Source organism: Amphiura filiformis, chromosome 5 (assembly GCF_039555335.1).
Source record: "Amphiura filiformis chromosome 5, Afil_fr2py, whole genome shotgun sequence".
NCBI classification, from domain to species: Eukaryota; Metazoa; Echinodermata; class Ophiuroidea; order Amphilepidida; family Amphiuridae; genus Amphiura; species Amphiura filiformis.
In genome coordinates, this window is record NC_092632.1 from 40,401,263 (window position 1) to 40,421,871 (window position 20,609).

Below are 20,609 nucleotides of genomic sequence, written 5' to 3' on the forward strand. Positions count from 1 at the left end.
TATTTTTAGTGTCAGCTGCAATACGACTATTTTTCATTGCACTCAGGCGCAGCTACCATGGCAACGCTGACAAAAGCTTCTAAAATAAATATAGTTTAGATATCTTAACATTAATTTTGTTTTCCTGATGATTTATAAAATGGATGAAAATGAATTTATATAAGAGTTATACAAAACAAATATTGAATGTTTTTATTTTGTTCAATGGAAAGAGTATTTTCATTTGGTGAAATATGAAATGTTCCATTAAGGGTATACGAGGTATTGTTGGTCGAAGCATAAAAAAAATCGATTTCATTATCTGAATCAATATATTATTGAAAAATAACACTTTGGTGTTTTGCAAAAGTTCATTCTACAAATCATATACTTTGAAAACTTGCTTAATTTATTGTTGTTAATGAGTTATGTACGTTTTACAAAAGTGTTGTTGTTTCAGCCCTCTTTACAACATAACTCAAGAACCACAGGACCTACAAAAGTATATCTGTGATTGAGCAATGCAATTTTTGCTAAAGCTCACTACCATTTGCAAGATGCTGTGAACTACTTTTTTTCTGCTATTTCGACCAACAATACATCGTATACCCTTAAACTCATCCAAGCCTCGTTGAATGGAACAGTGCATATTTCACCTCATGAAAATATTCTTACCATTGTACTCATAAACATTCAATATTTATGTAAAAGTTTGTGGTACTTTAAAGTTGTTTTACATATTAACCACCATTGCTTACACAAATATTCAACGTTACTACTAAAGTACACCATTTAGACAATTGTTCTAACTATCACACCTGTTAAAGCACACCCGATCACTGTTAGCATGATATTGGGTAAAATTCTATAGACTTGTATAGTATATTTTGCCATTATATATATACGTACATATATGTAGTTGCTCATTTCAAGAATATTCTTGTTGTATAAATTCATGTGTTACCATCCTCGAGCAGACCCTCACATTTCCAACATAAAACACTAATATTTCTCGTGAAAATACCAACCGTAATCACCGACCTTCCTTCAAATCTTTTTAAAAGGGGATCTTTTCACTAACCACCCGATTTTGGCTAAAAGACTTTGCTGTCAGTTTTGTGTGTGAAATTCATGATCAGGTGAAATGAGTGGCCTGCAGGCCAACTGTGCCATTATAGCCTACCCTTTTGGGCAAATGAGCCTGAAACAGACACCCTAAACACCATCTGTAATGCCCAGTGAAATCCCTTCCCTTTCCTGCAAATTCTTGCTTGAGGATGGAAACACAGTATGTTTGAGTGGCTTCCCTGGGATACTTACAGTATGTTCACATCCATATTCTTTGAAGAAGCATGTAACCAACTGGGCAAGACACTCATTCTGTAAATGTTGGTCAATCTATTAAAAGAACAACAAAACAAGACAAAAGCAGAAAAAAAGAAAATATTATTTCTTGTTTACTATAGCTGCCTGAAGACTCCCCACACCTGAGACTGAAACCCATAGCAGATTAGTATAAGAAGTTGATGAGTAGTATCCTTAGTGACAACTTTGCTATGTTGAACTATTCAATTGTATTAAATCTAGTAGTATTATAGCTCCAACAAATTCACAAATTTGGGTAATTTAGTGTTTCTATAAAGAAAATTATGAAAAAGTACCAACATTATCTTTAAACATATACTTCAGTAGCACTGAGAGAGAAAACTAGTTTGTAGTTTTCAGTGATACATTAACCACAAAATCAAATCAAATTCACTTGCATACAATGGATACAAAGGACAGAAAAATATATTTAAACAAATTCTTTTTTCATGGGTTTGACTATTCTGTGAAATTAGAAATGTGCCGAAAAGCTTTCCCTTAGAAAATTAATGGGGTTTTGAGTTGGCGTGTAGCATAAGTCAAAAACACTTTTTGAAAAAAAAAAAAAAAAAAAACTTGACAGGTAACAATATACAAATCCTGTATCATTGTAAACAATTCTGGGCTGGACACTCTGGCTGAGTTAGCCACATTTTAACACTGAACTCTCACATCCCTGCAACATTAATCATTCATCTCTTTAACAACTGGGTCTAATTATCATACTAATCCTTCAAAACTCTCAACATTTCGTGAAAACAAATGTCTCTCAAAACTTACCTTTTAATGTTCATGGGATCTTCAGTTATCTTGACTGGTGCATCCTGTCCAATTTTTTTTCAAAATCACTTTTTATGTCTGACAGAGACATCTTATCAAATCACAACTTGAACATTTGCTAGCATTTACATGAGACCTACCTTGATTTGTGCTGCCAGTTAGTGCAACCTTTGCATTCATGGTGTACTTCAGATACTATAACACTATCGTACATGTATACACTATTCCAAAAAGTGGAGGCAGATCCAGGATGTTCAAATAGTGGTGGAGGGGATGAGACTATAATTGGCTAAAATGGGTTGATTTTGCACGATTTCTGTCTATTTTAGGGAGGCAGCACCCCTGCGCCCCTCCTGGATCTGCCCCTGAAAGGTGGACAGAATTTATCATTTTAAAACTTACCTTTTTTAATCTTCTCTTGTGATGGCCATGCTGACTTCATAGCAAAAATGTAACTTGACAACTTACCATCATGGAACATCACCTACCTTCATTGCAAATTAACTGCCACACTGCAAAGTTCACTCCTCAAAATGCAAATAACAATCATATCCATCATTTCTCTAGCTTCCAAAGAAGTGATTATCTTCTTGATGCTTTTTGGCTATAATATGTGTTGACTCCAAGTTTGAGCACAATTATATGTGTTCAGCTGTTACTCCAAGTCATGTTATTTGTGCTAACTGCAACTTTCAGCATAACCATCTGTTGTGACTATTTGATCACATGGTATGTCATTTCTCTGTCTTCAAACTGTTTGTGACTATTTGGTTTACATAGCTTGATGATGACTGCAACTTTCAGCATGACCAGTGACTCTTTTGAATCACAGTGCACAGTACTGCAACTTTCAGCATTACCGATGACTCTTTTGAATCACAAAGTACTGTACTGCAACTTCCAGCATTACCGATGACTCTTTTGAATCACAAAGTACTGTACTGCAACTTTCAGCATGACCGATGACTCTTTTGAATCACAAAGTACTGTACTGCAACTTTCAGTATGACCGGTGACTCTTTTGAATCACAAAGTACTGTACTGCAACTTCCAGCATGACCGGTGACTCTTTTGAATCACAAAGTACTGTACTGCAACGTTCAGTATGACCGATGACTCTTTTGAATCACAAAGTACTGTACTGCAACTTTCAGCATGACCGGTGACTCTTTTGAATCACAAAGTACTGTACTGCAACGTTCAGTATGACCGGTGACTCTTTTGAATCACAAAGTACTGTACTGCAACTTTCAGCATGACCGGTGACTCTTTTGAATCACAAAGTACTGTACTGCAACGTTCAGTATGACCGGTGACTCTTTTGAATCACAAAGTACTGTACTGCAACTTTCAGCATGACCGGTGACTCTTTTGAATCACAAAGTACTGTACTGCAACTCTCAGCATGACCGGTGACTCTTTTGAATCACAAAGTACTGTACTGCAACGTTCAGTATGACCGGTGACTCTTTTGAATCACAAAGTACTGTACTGCAACTTTCAGCATGACCGGTGACTCTTTTGAATCACAAAGTACTGTACTGCAACTTTCAGCATGACCGGTGACTCTTTTGAATCACAAAGTACTGTACTGCAACTTTCAGTATGACCGGTCACAAAGAACTATACTGCAACTGCCAGCATGACCTGTGACTCTTTTGAATCGCAAAGTACTGTACTACAACTTTCAGCATGACCGGTGACTCTTTTGAATCACACAGTACTGCAACTTTCAGCATGTCATTTCTCTATCTTCAAACTGTTTGTGACTATTTGGTCACATAGCTTTACGATGACTGCAATTTTCAGCATGACTGGTGATCTTTTGAATCACAAAGAACTGTACTGCAACTTTCAGCTTTCCCAGTGACTCGTTTGAATTGTTAAGTACTGTAGTGCAACTTTCAGCATGACCAGTGACTCTACTGAATCACACAGAACTGTCCTGCAACTTTCAGCATGACCAGTGACTCTTTTGAATCACACAGAACTGTACTGCAACTTTCAGCTTTCCCAGTGACTCATTTGAATTGTTAAGTACTGTAGTGCAACTTTCAGCATGACCAGTGACTCTACTGAATCATACAGTACAGTACTGCAACTTTCAGCATGACCAGTGACTCTTCTGAATCACACAGAACTGTACTGCAACTTTCAGCATGACCAGTGACTCTTTTGAATTACAGAGTACAGTACTGCAACTTTCAGCTTTCCCAGTGACTCATTTGAATTGTTAAGTACTGTAGTGCAACTTTCAGCATGACCAGTGACTCTACTGAATCATACAGTACAGTACTGCAACTTTCAGCATGACCAGTGACTCTTCTGAATCACACAGAACTGTACTGCAACTTTCAGCATGACCAGTGACTCCTTTGAATAACAAAGTTCTGGAACTTCAGCATGACCAGTGACTCTTTTGGATCTCAAAGTACAGTGCTGCAACTTTCAGCAAGACCAGTGACTCTTTTGAATCACAAAGTTCAGTACTGCAAATTTCAGCATGATCAGTGATATAAACATAACATGGATATAAGTTGAAAAAAAGCCGAAGTTGTTTGAGTTCCAACTCTTTCCATTATTTTTTCTAAACATACATACATGCAATTTAACTAGCTAGAGATATCAATTATCATTAAGAATAAAGTATACCTTATCTTGATGTACCCTTTTCCCACATTTGTTTGGGCAAGGAGCAACTGAGGCTTGGCATTTTTTCTGATGACTCTGAAAAAATGAACGTATGAAAATGATAATAAATATTTTGCAGTTAATGGAGTTAAGTGGAGTTCTTAAATTGACCCCAACACCTTTGCAAAAATACAGGTTACATCAAATGATTGTGAAATATATTATAACAATAATGCAGATTCGTTGAATAGATTCATTAGGTTTGTTAATTAAAATATATAGTTATGCTTGACAAAACTTTGACAGATATGACTGATATGGTTATCTGATCCACTTTCCAGTGACAGTGGATCAGATGATCATATCAGTCATATCTGACAAAGTCCTCCAATGTGAAGGACAATAAATTGTAGTGAATGCAAATTCACCTCTGCCTGCAATATTTGACTTTTGACACTGTCAATTTATACAGGTTACTCTAAAATTATTATGAAACAAATTATTGTCCTGCAATGACTTTTGACCTCAATATTTGACCTTTGACACTACTAATTTATACAACTGCATTTGGGTTTGTCCTGTTCGATTGCAACAATTAATCCAAAACTTTTGAACCAAAATGCCCAATACGGTGGTGTGCAAATAAACTACAAAAGTGATTGATCACAACCTTTTCAGATGAGACAAAAATCCTGTTGATCACTCTTTTTCACCCAATGTTTTTTAAAAAGGCCCTCAAATTTGTTCAAGCACAAAAAATGTGGTATGTGTTTGCATATATGGCAAGACTTTAGAATAACTGCCACCACCAAAAAAGATTAGGGTTAGGTTTTAGGGTAAAGATTATGGTTAGGTACTAGGCTGAACCTAGATTAAGGGGAATTGTTAGGATTAGGATTTACGATAACGATTTAAGAGATACAGGTCAGGAATACAGAATGAATGGGTACCATTTTTATATTGTTCTATATATATTAGAAGTTGCTTCAGATATTCAATTCCAAAACATTCATATTGTGTGTATTTTTTTTGGACATTTCTCTATAAAATTATCTAATAATAATAACAGATCACTATTTATGAGAGAGTAAATAAAAAGCCAGCTAACCAATCACAAAATGTTCAGCCTGTTGCAGTAAACAATTTTGTTCACAATCAGTAGAATGCAGTGATTTTCAGTCAGCTCAATAGACATATAGCTAATGCATGCACATATATTGCGGTGGGGGGGGGGGGGTGCTTTGGAGGTGCGAACCACACAGGGTAAACATAAGGGGCAGCAACAAGGAAGTGGCAACAGAAGAAGAAGTGCAAAAATTATTAAAATAAGAAGAGCGGAAAATTGTCAAAACTGTTAAAAATTGTGAAAAAAAAAACGGTTTTTTTTGCTCTTCACTTTTTCAAACCATCAAAAAAAATATTGGGACCTTTTTGGGCTGTTGATGAAGGGGCGGCAAAATTCACCTTTTCTCCAGCCCCCCAGTAGGAGCCGCCCGGTTACGCCATTCAGTGGCATTCCATGGCCACTCCTACTGGGGACTGCAGAAAAGGTAAATTTTGCCGCCTCTTCATCAAGAGGTTGACCCAGGCATTAGCAAAAATAAATTTTATCATGTGTAGTTCCAATTTTTTTAACCATTTTCGTAATTTTAACACCCTTTTTTTCTATGATAATTCTTTTTGCTGCCCCTTCTTCTTCCCCAAACCCTTCTTTTTTGCCACCCTTGCTTTTACCCTGGGGGCTTGTGCCCCAAAGCCCCCCTCCAAAAAAAATATGTGCATGCCACTGTAATGACTTTCAACATATTGCAACCTAACTAATGGTAGATTTCAGGGATGTAAATTTTTACAAAGTAAACCAGTAAAAAAATGATGGGTACAGTCAGTCTACTCTGAAGTACAAAGTACAGACGCGGACGCACACATTGTGCCGACTTTGAAGGCACGCATACCTGCAGCAGACACGCAGCACTTTGCACTGTTAACGCGCTGTATACGCGCGCGTTGCCACTTTGTACTTCAGAGTGGACAAACTGTAGTAATCTTCAATTCAAATTAGTGCTACTTCCTTTTTGTGTCATTTCATAGTATTTTTCTGAGGGAATAGAACTTGAAGTGCAATTCAAAGCAAGGACTTGGGCAGAGAGCTGTGTAGGGAGTGTTTTACACACCCAAATTTGTACCCAGTTTTTGCCCACATGGCCTATACTTCGTACACAAATCTTTAATTTACACACCCAGTTTTTTTAATTTACACACCCAAACCTTCAAATCCTGCCTAAGACCATGATTCAAAGTATACAAGTTTAGCAGTGCATGTAATTGTCACAAGAATATTTTATCAAATGCATCCTGTTAACCTTTTACAGATTGAAAGAACCACAAATCAATCATAACATGATTGATTGCCATGGTAAAATAATTTGTGGCTCTTTATCCATATAAAGTAGGATGTTAACAGTACACTGTACATGATAAAAATATTCTTTTATCAAGATTTATTCAAATTAGGTCACTTCTGTATAACTGAGAAAAGGGAAGCGGTCATAAATATGATGCAAATCTTACCTCAATATATTTAAGTTATGTCCAAAATCTTAAATATTTGGATTATGTGTTGTGGTTTTTAAACAACCTAACAAATGGACTTAAAATGCACAACTTTTATGAATGAACAATAATTAAAATCGCAGTAATCAAATAAATCAAAATCACAGTAATGAATAAATTAACACTTCCTACATGAACAACCAAAACATCTGGGGATTTCCCTTCCCTGCACACCCAAGTTAACCCACTGAGCACTACCTGCCAATCTAACATTGCCTCTGATTGGTCAATTACATGATATCTTCACTTTAATCACCAATTAGAATGGAGCTTTGCAAATAATTCACCCCAATTTTTTTGTGTGGTGAAATTATTCTAACAATGTTGCTGATTGGTCCAATTGATAATGAAAACTTCTTTTTGGCCAATCGGCAGGTAGTTCTCATGGGGTTAAGCTGTGCATGGTATTAGGCTAAGAAAAAAAATTGTTTGCTTGTCCATAGATCACTTTCAGAAGTTGGGTCGGTCAGGAAAAGGTTGTTTTCTTCTTATATCTTTTTTTTCAAGTACCAAAAGAATAATGTGAATTACTTGTGTGTATGTAAAAGACTCACTGACCACAGAAGGTAAACCCCATTTTATTTGCATGTGCATGCCTGGCAGACTTAAAATACTGCATTTTTAAGTTCTTAAACGTTTTACATGTGTAGATGCGGAGGATGATAATATGAAATATTGGAACCCTGGCCAGGTACAGCTAGACAGGGGAAACATGCAGGAAATGGTATTTTACAACATTTCTTCAGATTTCAGACGAAAAGTTCATGACTTTTTTTGGGAAATCGTAAAAAAAACTTTTTCAAAAAAAAAAATTCTATGGTCATGGCTGCCGAGAAGGTCGGTCGATCGGACAAGGACAAGCAAACAACTTGTTTTGGGCCTTAGCTAGATTTAGCAGAGACATGACAATAATAAATAATCCTGTTCTGATATGCATCTGATTGTTCCACTCTAGTTCTCTCTGTATGAACCAAACAGTAAATAGAAAATAGTAAATTCAATTTGAATTGGTTCTACTTCCTTTTTCTGTCATTTTATAGTATTTTTCCCGAGGGAATATAATTTGAAGTGCAGCAGTGCATGACTGATGCACGAATATTTACATACAGACCTGAAACTGGCCATTTGTGAAAAAAAAGAAAAATGCTTTAAAAAAAAGAGGAAAACATCGCAAAATCATTCCAAAAAAGCTCAAATTGGGCCGAAAATAACGAATAATGTGTACATTTCAGGAATATCAAAAGAGGAAATCAGCTAAAAAGATGAAAAGTTTCAGCAGGTCTGTACATATGCATCCTGTTAACCTTTCAAATATATATTGAAGCAACCACATTATTTGATCTTTGGAAAACAATTATAACCTGAATACATTTGAATTATATGCCTATTTGTGAATGGTTAACAATCACATTTCCTTGATCTGTAAGCTGCCCTACTGAAAGTACCCATGAAACTAGCTACAATTTTGATCCACTATAACTATGTAGATTAAAAAATTATGTAATAAAATGAATAAACATAATGCACAGCCCACATCCAGGGATTTCCCCAGGGATTTCCCTACCATGTATCCAAGATATCACTATGGCATGAGAATGGTATTAAATTTACTTGCTATGCTATTTTGGATGAATTTCAAATCTGTTTAGGAGGAATAATAATTTGAAATGTTTATGAAGTAATTTGCAGTTTGTTTCCTGCAAAGTGAACAGGGATAGCACAGTATCATCCTGCCATTCCCTGGCTGGAATTTGATATACTTTTGATACACCACTTTTGATTCATATGAAAAATGTATGAAATAAAAAGTATTTGAATTGGAACCCTCATTTCATACACTTTTATGTATCAAAACTGTATCAAATTAACATTGCATACACATTTTATACATATCAAAAGTGTATCAAATGCCAAGATAATGTATCAAATGAAATGTATCATTTCATTTCATACATATTTGATACATAATTATATCAAAAGTGTATCAAATATGTAACTGTATCAAATCAGGGTTCCAATTTAAACTGTATCAAATTAGCATTGAAATTTTTATCCTTTCATTTCATACACATTTCATACATAATTTATATCAAAAGTGTATCGAATATGTTACTGTATCAAATCAGCGTTCCAATTTAAACTGTATCAAATTAGCATTGAAATTTTTATCCTTTCATTTCATACATATTTCATACATAATTATATCAAAAGTGTATGAAATATGTAACTGTATCAAATCAGGGTTCCAATTTAAACTGTATCAAATTAGCATTGAAATTTTTATCATTTCATTTCATACACATTTCATACATAATTATATCAAAAGTGTATGGAATATGTAACTGTATCAAATCAGCGTTCCAATTTAAACTGTATCAAATTAGCGTTCAAATTTTTATCCTTTCATTTCATACACAATTCATACATAATTTATATCAAAAGTGTATCGAATATGTTACTGTATCAAATCAGCATTCCAATTTAAACTGTATCAAATTAGTGTTCAAATTTTATCCTTTCATTTCATACACATTTAATACATAATTTATATCAAAAGTGTATCGAATATGTTACTGTATCAAATCAGCGTTCCAATTTAAACTGTATCAAATTAGCATTGAAATTTTTATCCTTTCATTTCATACATATTTCATACATAATTATATCAAAAGTGTATGAAATATGTAACTGTATCAAATCAGGGTTCCAATTTAAACTGTATCAAATTAGCGTTCAAATTTTTATCCTTTCATTTCATACACATTTCATACATAATTTATATCAAAAGTGTATCGAATATGTTACTGTATCAAATCAGCGTTCCAATTTAAACTGTATCAAATTAGCACTGAAATTTTTATCCTTTCATTTCATACATATTTGATACATAATTATATAAAAAGTGTATGCCAAAATTTGACTAAGTCCAATTTGATACACTTTTGATACACCTCTAGCCACCAAAAATTAACTAAGTTCAATTTGATACACTTTACATACACTAAAAAACAGACAAAGTCCAATCTAATACACTTTTGATACACTGTATGCAGCCAGAATTTGACTAAGTCCAATTTGATACACTTGTGAATGGTTAACAATCACATTTCCTTGATCTGTAAGCTGCCCTACTGAAAGTACCCATGAAACTAGCTACAATTTTGATCCACTATAACTATGTAGATTAAAAAATTATGTAATAAAATGAATAAACATAATGCACAGCCCACATCCAGGGATTTCCCCAGGGATTTCCCTACCATGTATCCAAGATATCACTATGGCATGAGAATGGTATTAAATTTACTTGCTATGCTATTTTGGATGAATTTCAAATCTGTTTAGGAGGAATAATAATTTGAAATGTTTATGAAGTAATTTGCAGTTTGTTTTCCTGCATAGTTTTTTCAGATAAACTATGTTTTTCAGTTTTTACCTAAGTTTTTCAGTTGAAAAACTAAGTTTTTCAGTTTAGAAACGTAAGTTAATGTGAGAAAAACTAAGTTCATCTGCGAAAAAGCAAGTTTATCAACATATTGAACATGTGGCTTGCCATATATGGGCCTGACTCAAGTGAACAGGGATAGCACAGTATCATCCTGCCATTCCCTGGCTGGAATTTGATATACTTTTGATACACCACTTTTGATTCATATGAAAAATGTATGAAATAAAAAGTATTTGAATTGGAACCCTCATTTCATACACTTTTATGTATCAAAACTATATCAAATTAACATTGCATACACATTTTATACATATCAAAAGTGTATCAAATGCCAAGATAATGTATCAAAAAGTATCAAATGAAATGTATCATTTCATTTCATACATATTTGATACATAATTATATCAAAAGTGTATCAAATATGTAACTGTATCAAATCAGGGTTCCAATTTAAACTGTATCAAATTAGCATTGAAATTTTTATCCTTTCATTTCATACACATTTCATACATAATTTATATCAAAAGTGTATCGAATATGTTACTGTATCAAATCAGCGTTCCAATTTAAACTGTATCAAATTAGCATTGAAATTTTTATCCTTTCATTTCATACATATTTCATACATAATTATATCAAAAGTGTATGAAATATGTAACTGTATCAAATCAGGGTTCCAATTTAAACTGTATCAAATTAGCATTGAAATTTTTATCATTTCATTTCATACACATTTCATACATAATTATATCAAAAGTGTATGGAATATGTAACTGTATCAAATCAGCGTTCCAATTTAAACTGTATCAAATTAGCGTTCAAATTTTTATCCTTTCATTTCATACACAATTCATACATAATTTATATCAAAAGTGTATCGAATATGTTACTGTATCAAATCAGCATTCCAATTTAAACTGTATCAAATTAGCATTGAAATTTTTATCCTTTCATTTCATACACATTTCATACATAATTTATATCAAAAGTGTATCGAATATGTTACTGTATCAAATCAGCGTTCCAATTTAAACTGTATCAAATTAGCATTGAAATTTTTATCCTTTCATTTCATACATATTTCATACATAATTATATCAAAGTGTATGAAATATGTAACTGTATCAAATCAGGGTTCCAATTTAAACTGTATCAAATTAGCGTTCAAATTTTTATCCTTTCATTTCATACACATTTCATACATAATTTATATCAAAAGTGTATCGAATATGTTACTGTATCAAATCAGCGTTCCAATTTAAACTGTATCAAATTAGCACTGAAATTTTTATCCTTTCATTTCATACATATTTGATACATAATTATATAAAAAGTGTATGCCAAAATTTGACTAAGTCCAATTTGATACACTTTTGATATACCTCTAGCCACCAAAAATTAACTAAGTTCAATTTGATACACTTTACATACACTAAAAAACAGACAAAGTCCAATTTAATACACTTTTGATACACTGTATGCAGCCAGAATTTGACTAAGTCCAATTTGATACACTTTTGATATACATCTAGCACCAAAAATGAACTAAGTTCATTTTGATACACTTACATACACTAAAAAACTGCAAAGTCCAATTTGATACACTTTTGATACACCACAAGCATGGCCAAAATTAACTAAGTTCAAATTCGATACACTTTTGATACATTTTTGATACATTTAGGTGGTATTTGATACAGTTTTGATACGCTATATTTTCAGTTGATACATTTTCAATACACCCTTTGTATATCAAAACTGTATCAAATTGCCATTTGATACAGTTTTAATACACTTTGATACACTTTTGATACACTTCTTGCTGTATAGAATTTCTGCTAGGGTTACATCAGCTATCAGGCTTATGTTTACAGAGAAGTGCAATTTATCTGGCACGATTTTAATTTAATAAGTCACTATGTTGATCAATGTAAACCAGGCCTCCAAAAACCGCGGGAACGCGGGAACGGCGTTCCCAGAAAGGTCACAGAGGTCACAGAAAAAAAATTGCAAAAAAAAAAATTTTTTTTTTTTTTCCAAAGTTTTCCGAGACCTTGGAGAACCACTGGCACTATAATGAAACTTCAGGATAATTCACAGTTAATTTTAAAAAAAGACAAAAAAAATCAGAAAAAAATTATGAAAAAATTACAGTTTGTTATCCTGTATATGCAAACCATTAACTAATGTTTATTTCTTCATCTATCACATATTATAGATGCATTGGTTTTCCATGCATTTATAATATGTGATAGATGAAGAGGTAAACACAAGTTAATGGTTTGCATATTAGGATAACAAACTGTAATTTTTTCAAATCATTTTTTTTCTTCAAATTATCTGTGAATAATCCTAACCCTTCAGAATAGGTCCAGTGGTTCTTCAAAGTTGCAAAATACTTCTAAAAAATGTTAAAAATATAAAAAAATTGTTTTGAGTTTTGACAGTAATACTTTGAAATTTTAAGTTGTGTTTTTTTGTGAAAAAGGATGTAAATTTTTATAGAAAACTGTTCCAAAATAAGGTTCAGATTGCACGAGAGAGCATCTAAACCCTGGACCCCGGCCGTTAGGATTTCGCGCTTCGCGCTCAGTTATTTCACAGAAAATTTTCAGCACTTGTCATAAGTTCCCAGACAGCAGCAAATTTTCTGGAGGCCTGATGTAAACATTTGTTTCCGGATGGTTGATAAGCTCTAATAATATGACCATTACAGAGTCTGAAATGTAACAGTTGAGTTAGCATAAAAAGGGTTAGGTTATTTTGTATTTAAAAGAGTTTGTTCCTTTTTAATACATCTTTTATGATTACTAAAATGTGCCTGGACACCTGGAATAAGCCGTAAAGTCCCCCTCTGGTAATTTTTACATTTTTGCATATTTGCAAAGAGCATGTTTCTGGGATTAAAATGACACCTACATGAACTTCATATGACAATCAGAAGCACAGTTATGGCTTGTTATAGGTTGTCATGAATCAAAACGCGAAACTGAGCAAAACGTGTTCAAAGTTAGGGAAGCATAATGACCATTCATCAGACGGGCCTCAGAAAATGTAGATTATTTCATATTTCCACTTATTTCTTTAAAATAAAACTTTGTATGTGTTTAGAAGAAAGCTTTAACATTTAAAATCTGCAAAAATCTCAACTTCGCCAAAATACGAGATTTGCATATATTTTCACCTGTAGCTCGAAATGAAGTTTGCCGAGTTTACGGCTCATTCGCCGCGTCCAGCCACAAATGAATAAAAACACTGCACATGTACTTTAAAATGTATCATAATTTATAATGGGAAGAAGTATCCGAAGAACAAGAAATCTTCAAAATAACACCTTTGGAAAACTATTTTCCTACTAGGAGTCCACAGGTAAATGAAACTTATCATTATAATGAAGGTTTGCATGTAACAACTACGATTGAAGTAAGAAAAAGTAGCTGACAAAGTTGCATTTGCCCTGTTGACCCCACTAATGATGTTGGGCAGAATCTGCACAAGAGCTTCCCATCATAATAAGCCCAATCACCATTCTAACTTCCGGTTTTTGAGAGCAGTTTTGGGACACTTTGACCTCTGACATATCAGGAAAATTGACGTAATTATTATTAATTTTCTTATTATTGTCATATTAAATGTTGATCATTAAAAATACTAAATAATTTATTTATAAAATACTAATATTTTTTATATTTGTTTTAATTATTATAAAACATTTAAAATCATATTTTGTACGTACAAAAACCCAATATTTCTGAATTTTCTGAAAAGTGTCCCAAAACTGCACAAACTGTCCTACAATAATGCATTGCAAACTTCCAATGCCGATTTGGCTTATTCTTTCCTTTTTTCTTGCTTTATTTTCTTTTTTCTCCCTTCCAAGAAAATTTTGAGAAAAAATACAGTTTTACAGTCGCTTTCTGTTTGGGCATCCCTGATCCTAAAATATAATGTAATTGCTTCAAAACTGTGGAATGTGATTTATTTAAATGGTTACTGACTACTGCAACACCCCATTTGCAGCGCAATATAGATTATGTTTAAAACCAGATCCTATAAGGATCAATATAGCATTCTTCACTCACCACTCTTCACACCAAAGAGTAAATCAACTTACAGCAAGATCGCCCACAGCAAAAGACTCTCCGCAGAACTCGCACTTTTCTTGACGAAAATGGCATTCGTTTTGTAAATGCTCAGCTAAACGTCCTCTGAGGACTCGAGCTGTACATCCTTTATCATAGAACATGCAATTAATGACCTCATATTTGCATTCTTTCAGGTGATCAGGGAGATCTTTAAGCGGTCTTTCTTCAGGGCAACCGTTTCCTTTGTTGAGGCAATATACAACTGATTTCCCGAGGTGGCGATTTGCCCAGTTATCTTTGGCCACACCATCAGCTCGGTTAAACTTCTCATCACAAGTTTCAGAAGGGCAATCAATTAAACCTTTTTTGTCACTGTGGAAGAAAAGAAATAAAGTATTAGGGGTGGTAGATACAATGTAGTAACACACAAGAGCATTGTGAAAATTTTAAAAAAACTTAGATTACATTTAAATCTGTCAAGTTATATGTCAAAAGGATCTATGTTGCTCTTATATTATCAATACAATTTTGATATAATTTGGTTACAAATACAGAACATTTCAAATTTGACTTTGAAAGTTCCACGTAAGTTTGCGTATGATTGTTTCTTGCATTATCAATTTTACAGGGGAATGACCATATCAAAGGCTCTAGGCAAAACTACAATTTAGAGCATAAATTGACAGATCCTCAACAATTCTTTGCTCTGAGTCTCATGACATTTCTCTTGCAGGGTATGTTAAATGATAAAACAAACACCTTTAGTGGTTATATATATGGGTCCATCTCTTTTCAAGGTTGTATAAAATGGTTCACTTCCCTCCAAAGTGTCAAATGATCTATAAAATGGACAAAAATCACAATGTTCATCAATTATAGTAAAAGAGCACAATTGTAATCTAGTCCTAGATATCAATCAAACATAGACCCAGCTGAAAGAGTTATCAAGATAAACCTATTTATAGGATTCCATATACAATGGTATCAATAAATTATTATTTGTGCATGGGAATTATTACTTTTAAAGCACTCCTGATTCCGAAACAACCTTTGCAACCATACTATTCACTTCAGAAAGTATACACTTTCAGCTCAAAGGTTATTATAATCAGTGTTTGAATTGATGACCAAAATTTAGGTTGTCTAACAGACAACCTGACCTCATGTTTTTGCTTGTTCACTAGATTTTTGCTTGACCATACCTTTTTTGGTTGCCCATACCTTTTTGACACATTTTTGTTTGTGATGCAATTCTTGCCACAAATCGGTTTGTACAATTTTACTAAAATGAATTTTTGTGTGTTTCTTTTAATCTAACGCTGGTTTCATACTACCATCAGCGGCATGGTGCACGCGCATAGCAGACAAACATACACAATCAAGGCCTGTCATTGGTTGATACGTCATTTATACCCCATTAGCCCGAAGGGTCATGAATTCAATTTATAATTCAATTCAATTCATTTTTAATTCAATTCAATTCATCAATCAAAATTAATAATAAAACATGTCCGAAAAGGGTTAGGATTATAGCACAGTTATGTTTAGGTTAGGGTTATGTTTAAGGTTACGATTATGGCTTAGGTTATGCATTTAGGGTTAATGTAAGGAATATGATTTTTAATTACGTTATTGAGTTTTTGTGCTAATGACCCTTTTCTGAGACTATCAAACTGTGACCCAATCATTGGTCTTTATATCATTGTGATTTTTATCAGTAATGAAAATTTAACATAACAGTTTGTGGGTTCAGATTTTTGACTGTCCACTGGACAACTATTATGTCATTTTAGGTTATCTGCGATGCAACTAGTTTTAGATGTCTTTGGCAATAGACAACCACTTATCAGCCAGCCTCAGTGGGTGGGTGGGATTATATATAATTTTTTTCAATGTAGATTTTTTGTTACCCTCCTAATCCATTCCCCCCCCCCCACCCTCCTTTTCCTTTCCGGTTTTCCTTCCCTTTTACTCTTCTCTCTCCCTCCCCTTTTTCTACCACTTTTCTTTTCCCGTTTCCTTTTTCCATTTGTTTCCTTTCTTCACTTTTTTTTTTGGCTCCAGGGGCAGGAGGCGGGCAAATCACCCACCTGGAAAAGCCCTGGCTACACCAGTGAACACCCTTACAACAGATGACTGCTTAATAGACAGTCAATAAGCAATCCATAAGCAGTCAAAGACAAATGATTGCCTAATTAAACAGTCAATGACTTGTTACTTAAGCAATCAAAGATGCAGCCGATTGCTTAAATCAAATTTGATTGCCTAAATAAAGTCCATTTGAAGGCGTAACAACAGCCTATCGAGCTTCAAAGGCTTAAATGGAGCTTTATCTCTGCACACATTAGTGCCCTTTTACTACATGACTGCTTTAAGTGATTGTACATAGGAATGTTTAAAGGACTGCTAAATGACTGCTTACCATGCTTACTGAAGGCTTTTACTTCACTTTAATCCACTATGCTTAAGGATAGGGAAAATGTGCGGTTCCGCAAAAAATGCAGAAATTTGTGCATTTTGGGTATAAATGCGCAATTTAGGTCAGACCGCAAAAGATTTTCCCAAAAGTACTTGTTTTCCAAAAACCTGAAGTTTTCACTAAAATCAAAGAACCCATAATGATCTGCAACACAATCTATGTTTAAAAAAAGTATAGAAAATAGGCCATCTCATAAAATTGCAAGAAAATATAGAAGAAAAAAAGTTAATATTGCATAATTCAAATTTTTAGGGTGAAAAATCACACATTTTGGTAAAAAATGTGCAAATTTGCGCAAAACGCACATTTTCAAAAACAGGGGCGCGCATTTTTCCTATGCTTATCCATGCTGTTGCCAACAGTAGCATAATGTTATAGAGGCATTGTAAGTAAGCATGGGGGCGTGATAAATTCCAAATTGCCTACATAACTGGTAACAGCCCCCTCAATTAGTTCCTGTGCTTCCACCCCCCCCCCCCCCCCCAACAATCTATGAGTCATGCTAAGCTACTGGATGCCAATATTTATCTACTTTTAAATGTTTGCACAAATTTTCAACAAACCATTCACACAGCATATGTTTCTCCTGCTTTTTTTGGTGACTGACTCTTTTATTTCTTGGACATTTGGTAAAAGCAGAAGATTTGGCAGCTTCACAATAAGGCCTTTATTCAAACACCCTTCCCCTCTTCAGACTCACCCAAGATAATTATGTATGCAGCTGTAGCAGAATCGACAGCCACACTCAGTCTGCATTGGCCATCGTAACACTTTCTTACAGATACCGCAATGGAACTGCGGATCTACCTCTTCTTTAAATATGCCAGACTCTATGCCTTGAAGATGCAGTAATGACTCGGGAGGGGAAACCGATGGCAGGTGCAAGAAGCTCGCACTGCTTCCAATACTCCTCAGACTGCTATACTCCAAAGCATCCTGAGGTACTTTCTCAGCCATTTGCTGCTGATTTGTTTCTTGTACTGGGATACGTGGTGGTGGTATCTTGTGAGTTTCTTGTATTGGATGCAGAAAACTGATGATCTTATAAAAGATCCCAGGTACTTCAAAGCAAAACTGCAAATGAATGCACAAATTTATGTAAATTTTATTCGTTTATTTATAAAATGAAACTTTATATATTTATTTATCCATTCATTGCAAGGTAATTTCTTCCAAGTTGAACAACCTTTTCTAAGTCTATAATCTATTATACATCTAGATACATATTATAACTGTGCAACTTCGTTTATGGCTATAATATTCACCATAGAAGTGATTATGTAACAGGATTAACTACCATAGCAATAGGTTAAAACAATTTTTGAATATATCAGCCTTCATTACAAGCAGGTTGCACTCACCACCTGTGTTTATGTGCAATCATAGATTGAATACAATACCGCTCTTTTCAAGGATACTAATCTTACAGGTGAGAGTGATCAGCATGATATTAATATTCTATAATAATAATAATATTTATTTGAATACAAATAATATAATACAACATACAAGCAAGCAGCATTGGACGTAGCTGGTATCGCGGAGCAAAATGCTACTCAATTTTGCTACACAATTTCGGAAATGCGTAGCAATTTTATGCCATAGACTCATATAGTAAAGGATGCCAATGTAACAAAAATCAAGTAGTGCAAGCTGATAATGCTACGCATAAAATATGCCTTACGTCCAATGCTGCAAGCAAGTAAATGGTAATTCAGGAAAGAAAAATAGACTTGTAAGTCCAAACACAGATTTAAGCGGTGAATGAATGGTGTTTAGCATGGGCATCTGGGGAAGGTGATAGGGACTCGTGGGCAGCATGCTTGGCCACGCTTAGCTACTTTTACCACATAATCCTTCAAACACTGGTATAAATTTTGTCAATTTCCAAATTTTGGTAACAATTGTGGTATCAAATTGGAAGATAACAAGATTCTGCAAACATCCATTTCAATCAAATTGTCATAACGTGCTCAGGTACAGATTGATGACAGGTCAAAGGAGTGAGAACTTCCTTTTTGTGCAGGGTTTATAAGCCCTGCCATATGCATTTGAATTAGAAAACATTATTCTTTACACAATTACCTGTTTTTTACATTTGTGATGGAAAATAGCCCAAACAGCGATCTGGGTCATGTGGGAATCGGTAGCTGTTGTACTTGTTATGAAAAAGTGGATGTCCGCTTTGAATGACACATATCTATAAACCAAGAAGTTGAGCAATCACCTACAAGTAAAAATAGTACAATGCAAACATCCAATATTAAAAATACAGCGGTTTGTACAAAAAAACCAGCAAAGTCCGGCCCTGGTTGTCATGTTGTACCCAAAGCCAAAGGTGAACATTTCCATCAGGTTTCAGGAAAATTCAAGAATACAGGATGTCCCAAAGTTGATCAAATATATTTTGGTATGTAAAGAAACCTTGAGTTGTTAGCATTAATAAACCAAAACAATTATATCAATCGGCTCATAACTTTTGAAGATATGCTCTTTTAAAGAAATGTACCCGTTTTTCACTCTGTCCACGGATATGGTTTCGCTACTTCAATGATTGAAAAGGAGTACACATACCATACATGAATATCAAACATTCCTCAATGGAGTCAATGATAACTTTATAAAATAACTTTATTTATGGAATGGGCTTTACTGGTGGGTTTATGGGCAATGGATTTTGTTAATAGTGTCATTAATTTGTGGGTAAAATAGATGCGAATGGGACTTCTTTTGCTTTACTTGCAATTACTTATTTTTTTGGTTATTTATGCCTTTTTGTTTTATTATGTTTCTTACTTTCTTACTTTGTTGTTTCTTGCTTTTTTTTTATTTAAAACATAAGTCAATTCTCTTTTTAGGATAAAAGATAGCCCTAAAAGGCTATTTGGTTTGTCATTAGTTCTTCTGAAGTGAGTTTACTGTGCTGCTCTCCCCTCTACCTGGTTGCCTCCTTGGCGAATGCAGGTTTCAGCCCTGGTCCTCATTGCATCAATTGCGTTGCGTACCCCGGGTGCGTACCATCCTTGTGCGCCGGATACTTGCGAATGCATTCAGTAATACGTTTGTGAAGATCTTTGATTTTGCCACAAAGGAAACAAATCAAGTGGTGTGAGGTCTGGTGATCGTGCAGGCCACTCCACAGCATGAGCCATCCCAACCACTCTGTTTGCTATCCGTGGACAGAGTGAAAAACAGGTACTTTTATTCAAAAGGGCATATCTTCAAAAGTTGT

General features: G+C 34.2%; 1 protein-coding gene across 1 annotated transcript in view; it reads right to left on the reverse strand.

Moving 5' to 3' along the window:
- LOC140153118 (TNF receptor-associated factor 3-like) overlaps nucleotides 1-19,598 on the reverse strand; it is a 41,043-nt gene extending 21,445 nt beyond the window's left edge. Inside the window, 5 exon segments of the mRNA XM_072175755.1 lie at nucleotides 1,300-1,377; nucleotides 4,777-4,851; nucleotides 14,928-15,270; nucleotides 18,078-18,451; nucleotides 19,463-19,598. Coding sequence (XP_072031856.1) covers nucleotides 1,300-1,377; nucleotides 4,777-4,851; nucleotides 14,928-15,270; nucleotides 18,078-18,451; nucleotides 19,463-19,513 — 921 coding nt within the window. The 5' untranslated portion in view covers nucleotides 19,514-19,598.
- Between the last annotated feature and the right edge of the window lie 1,011 nt (nucleotides 19,599-20,609).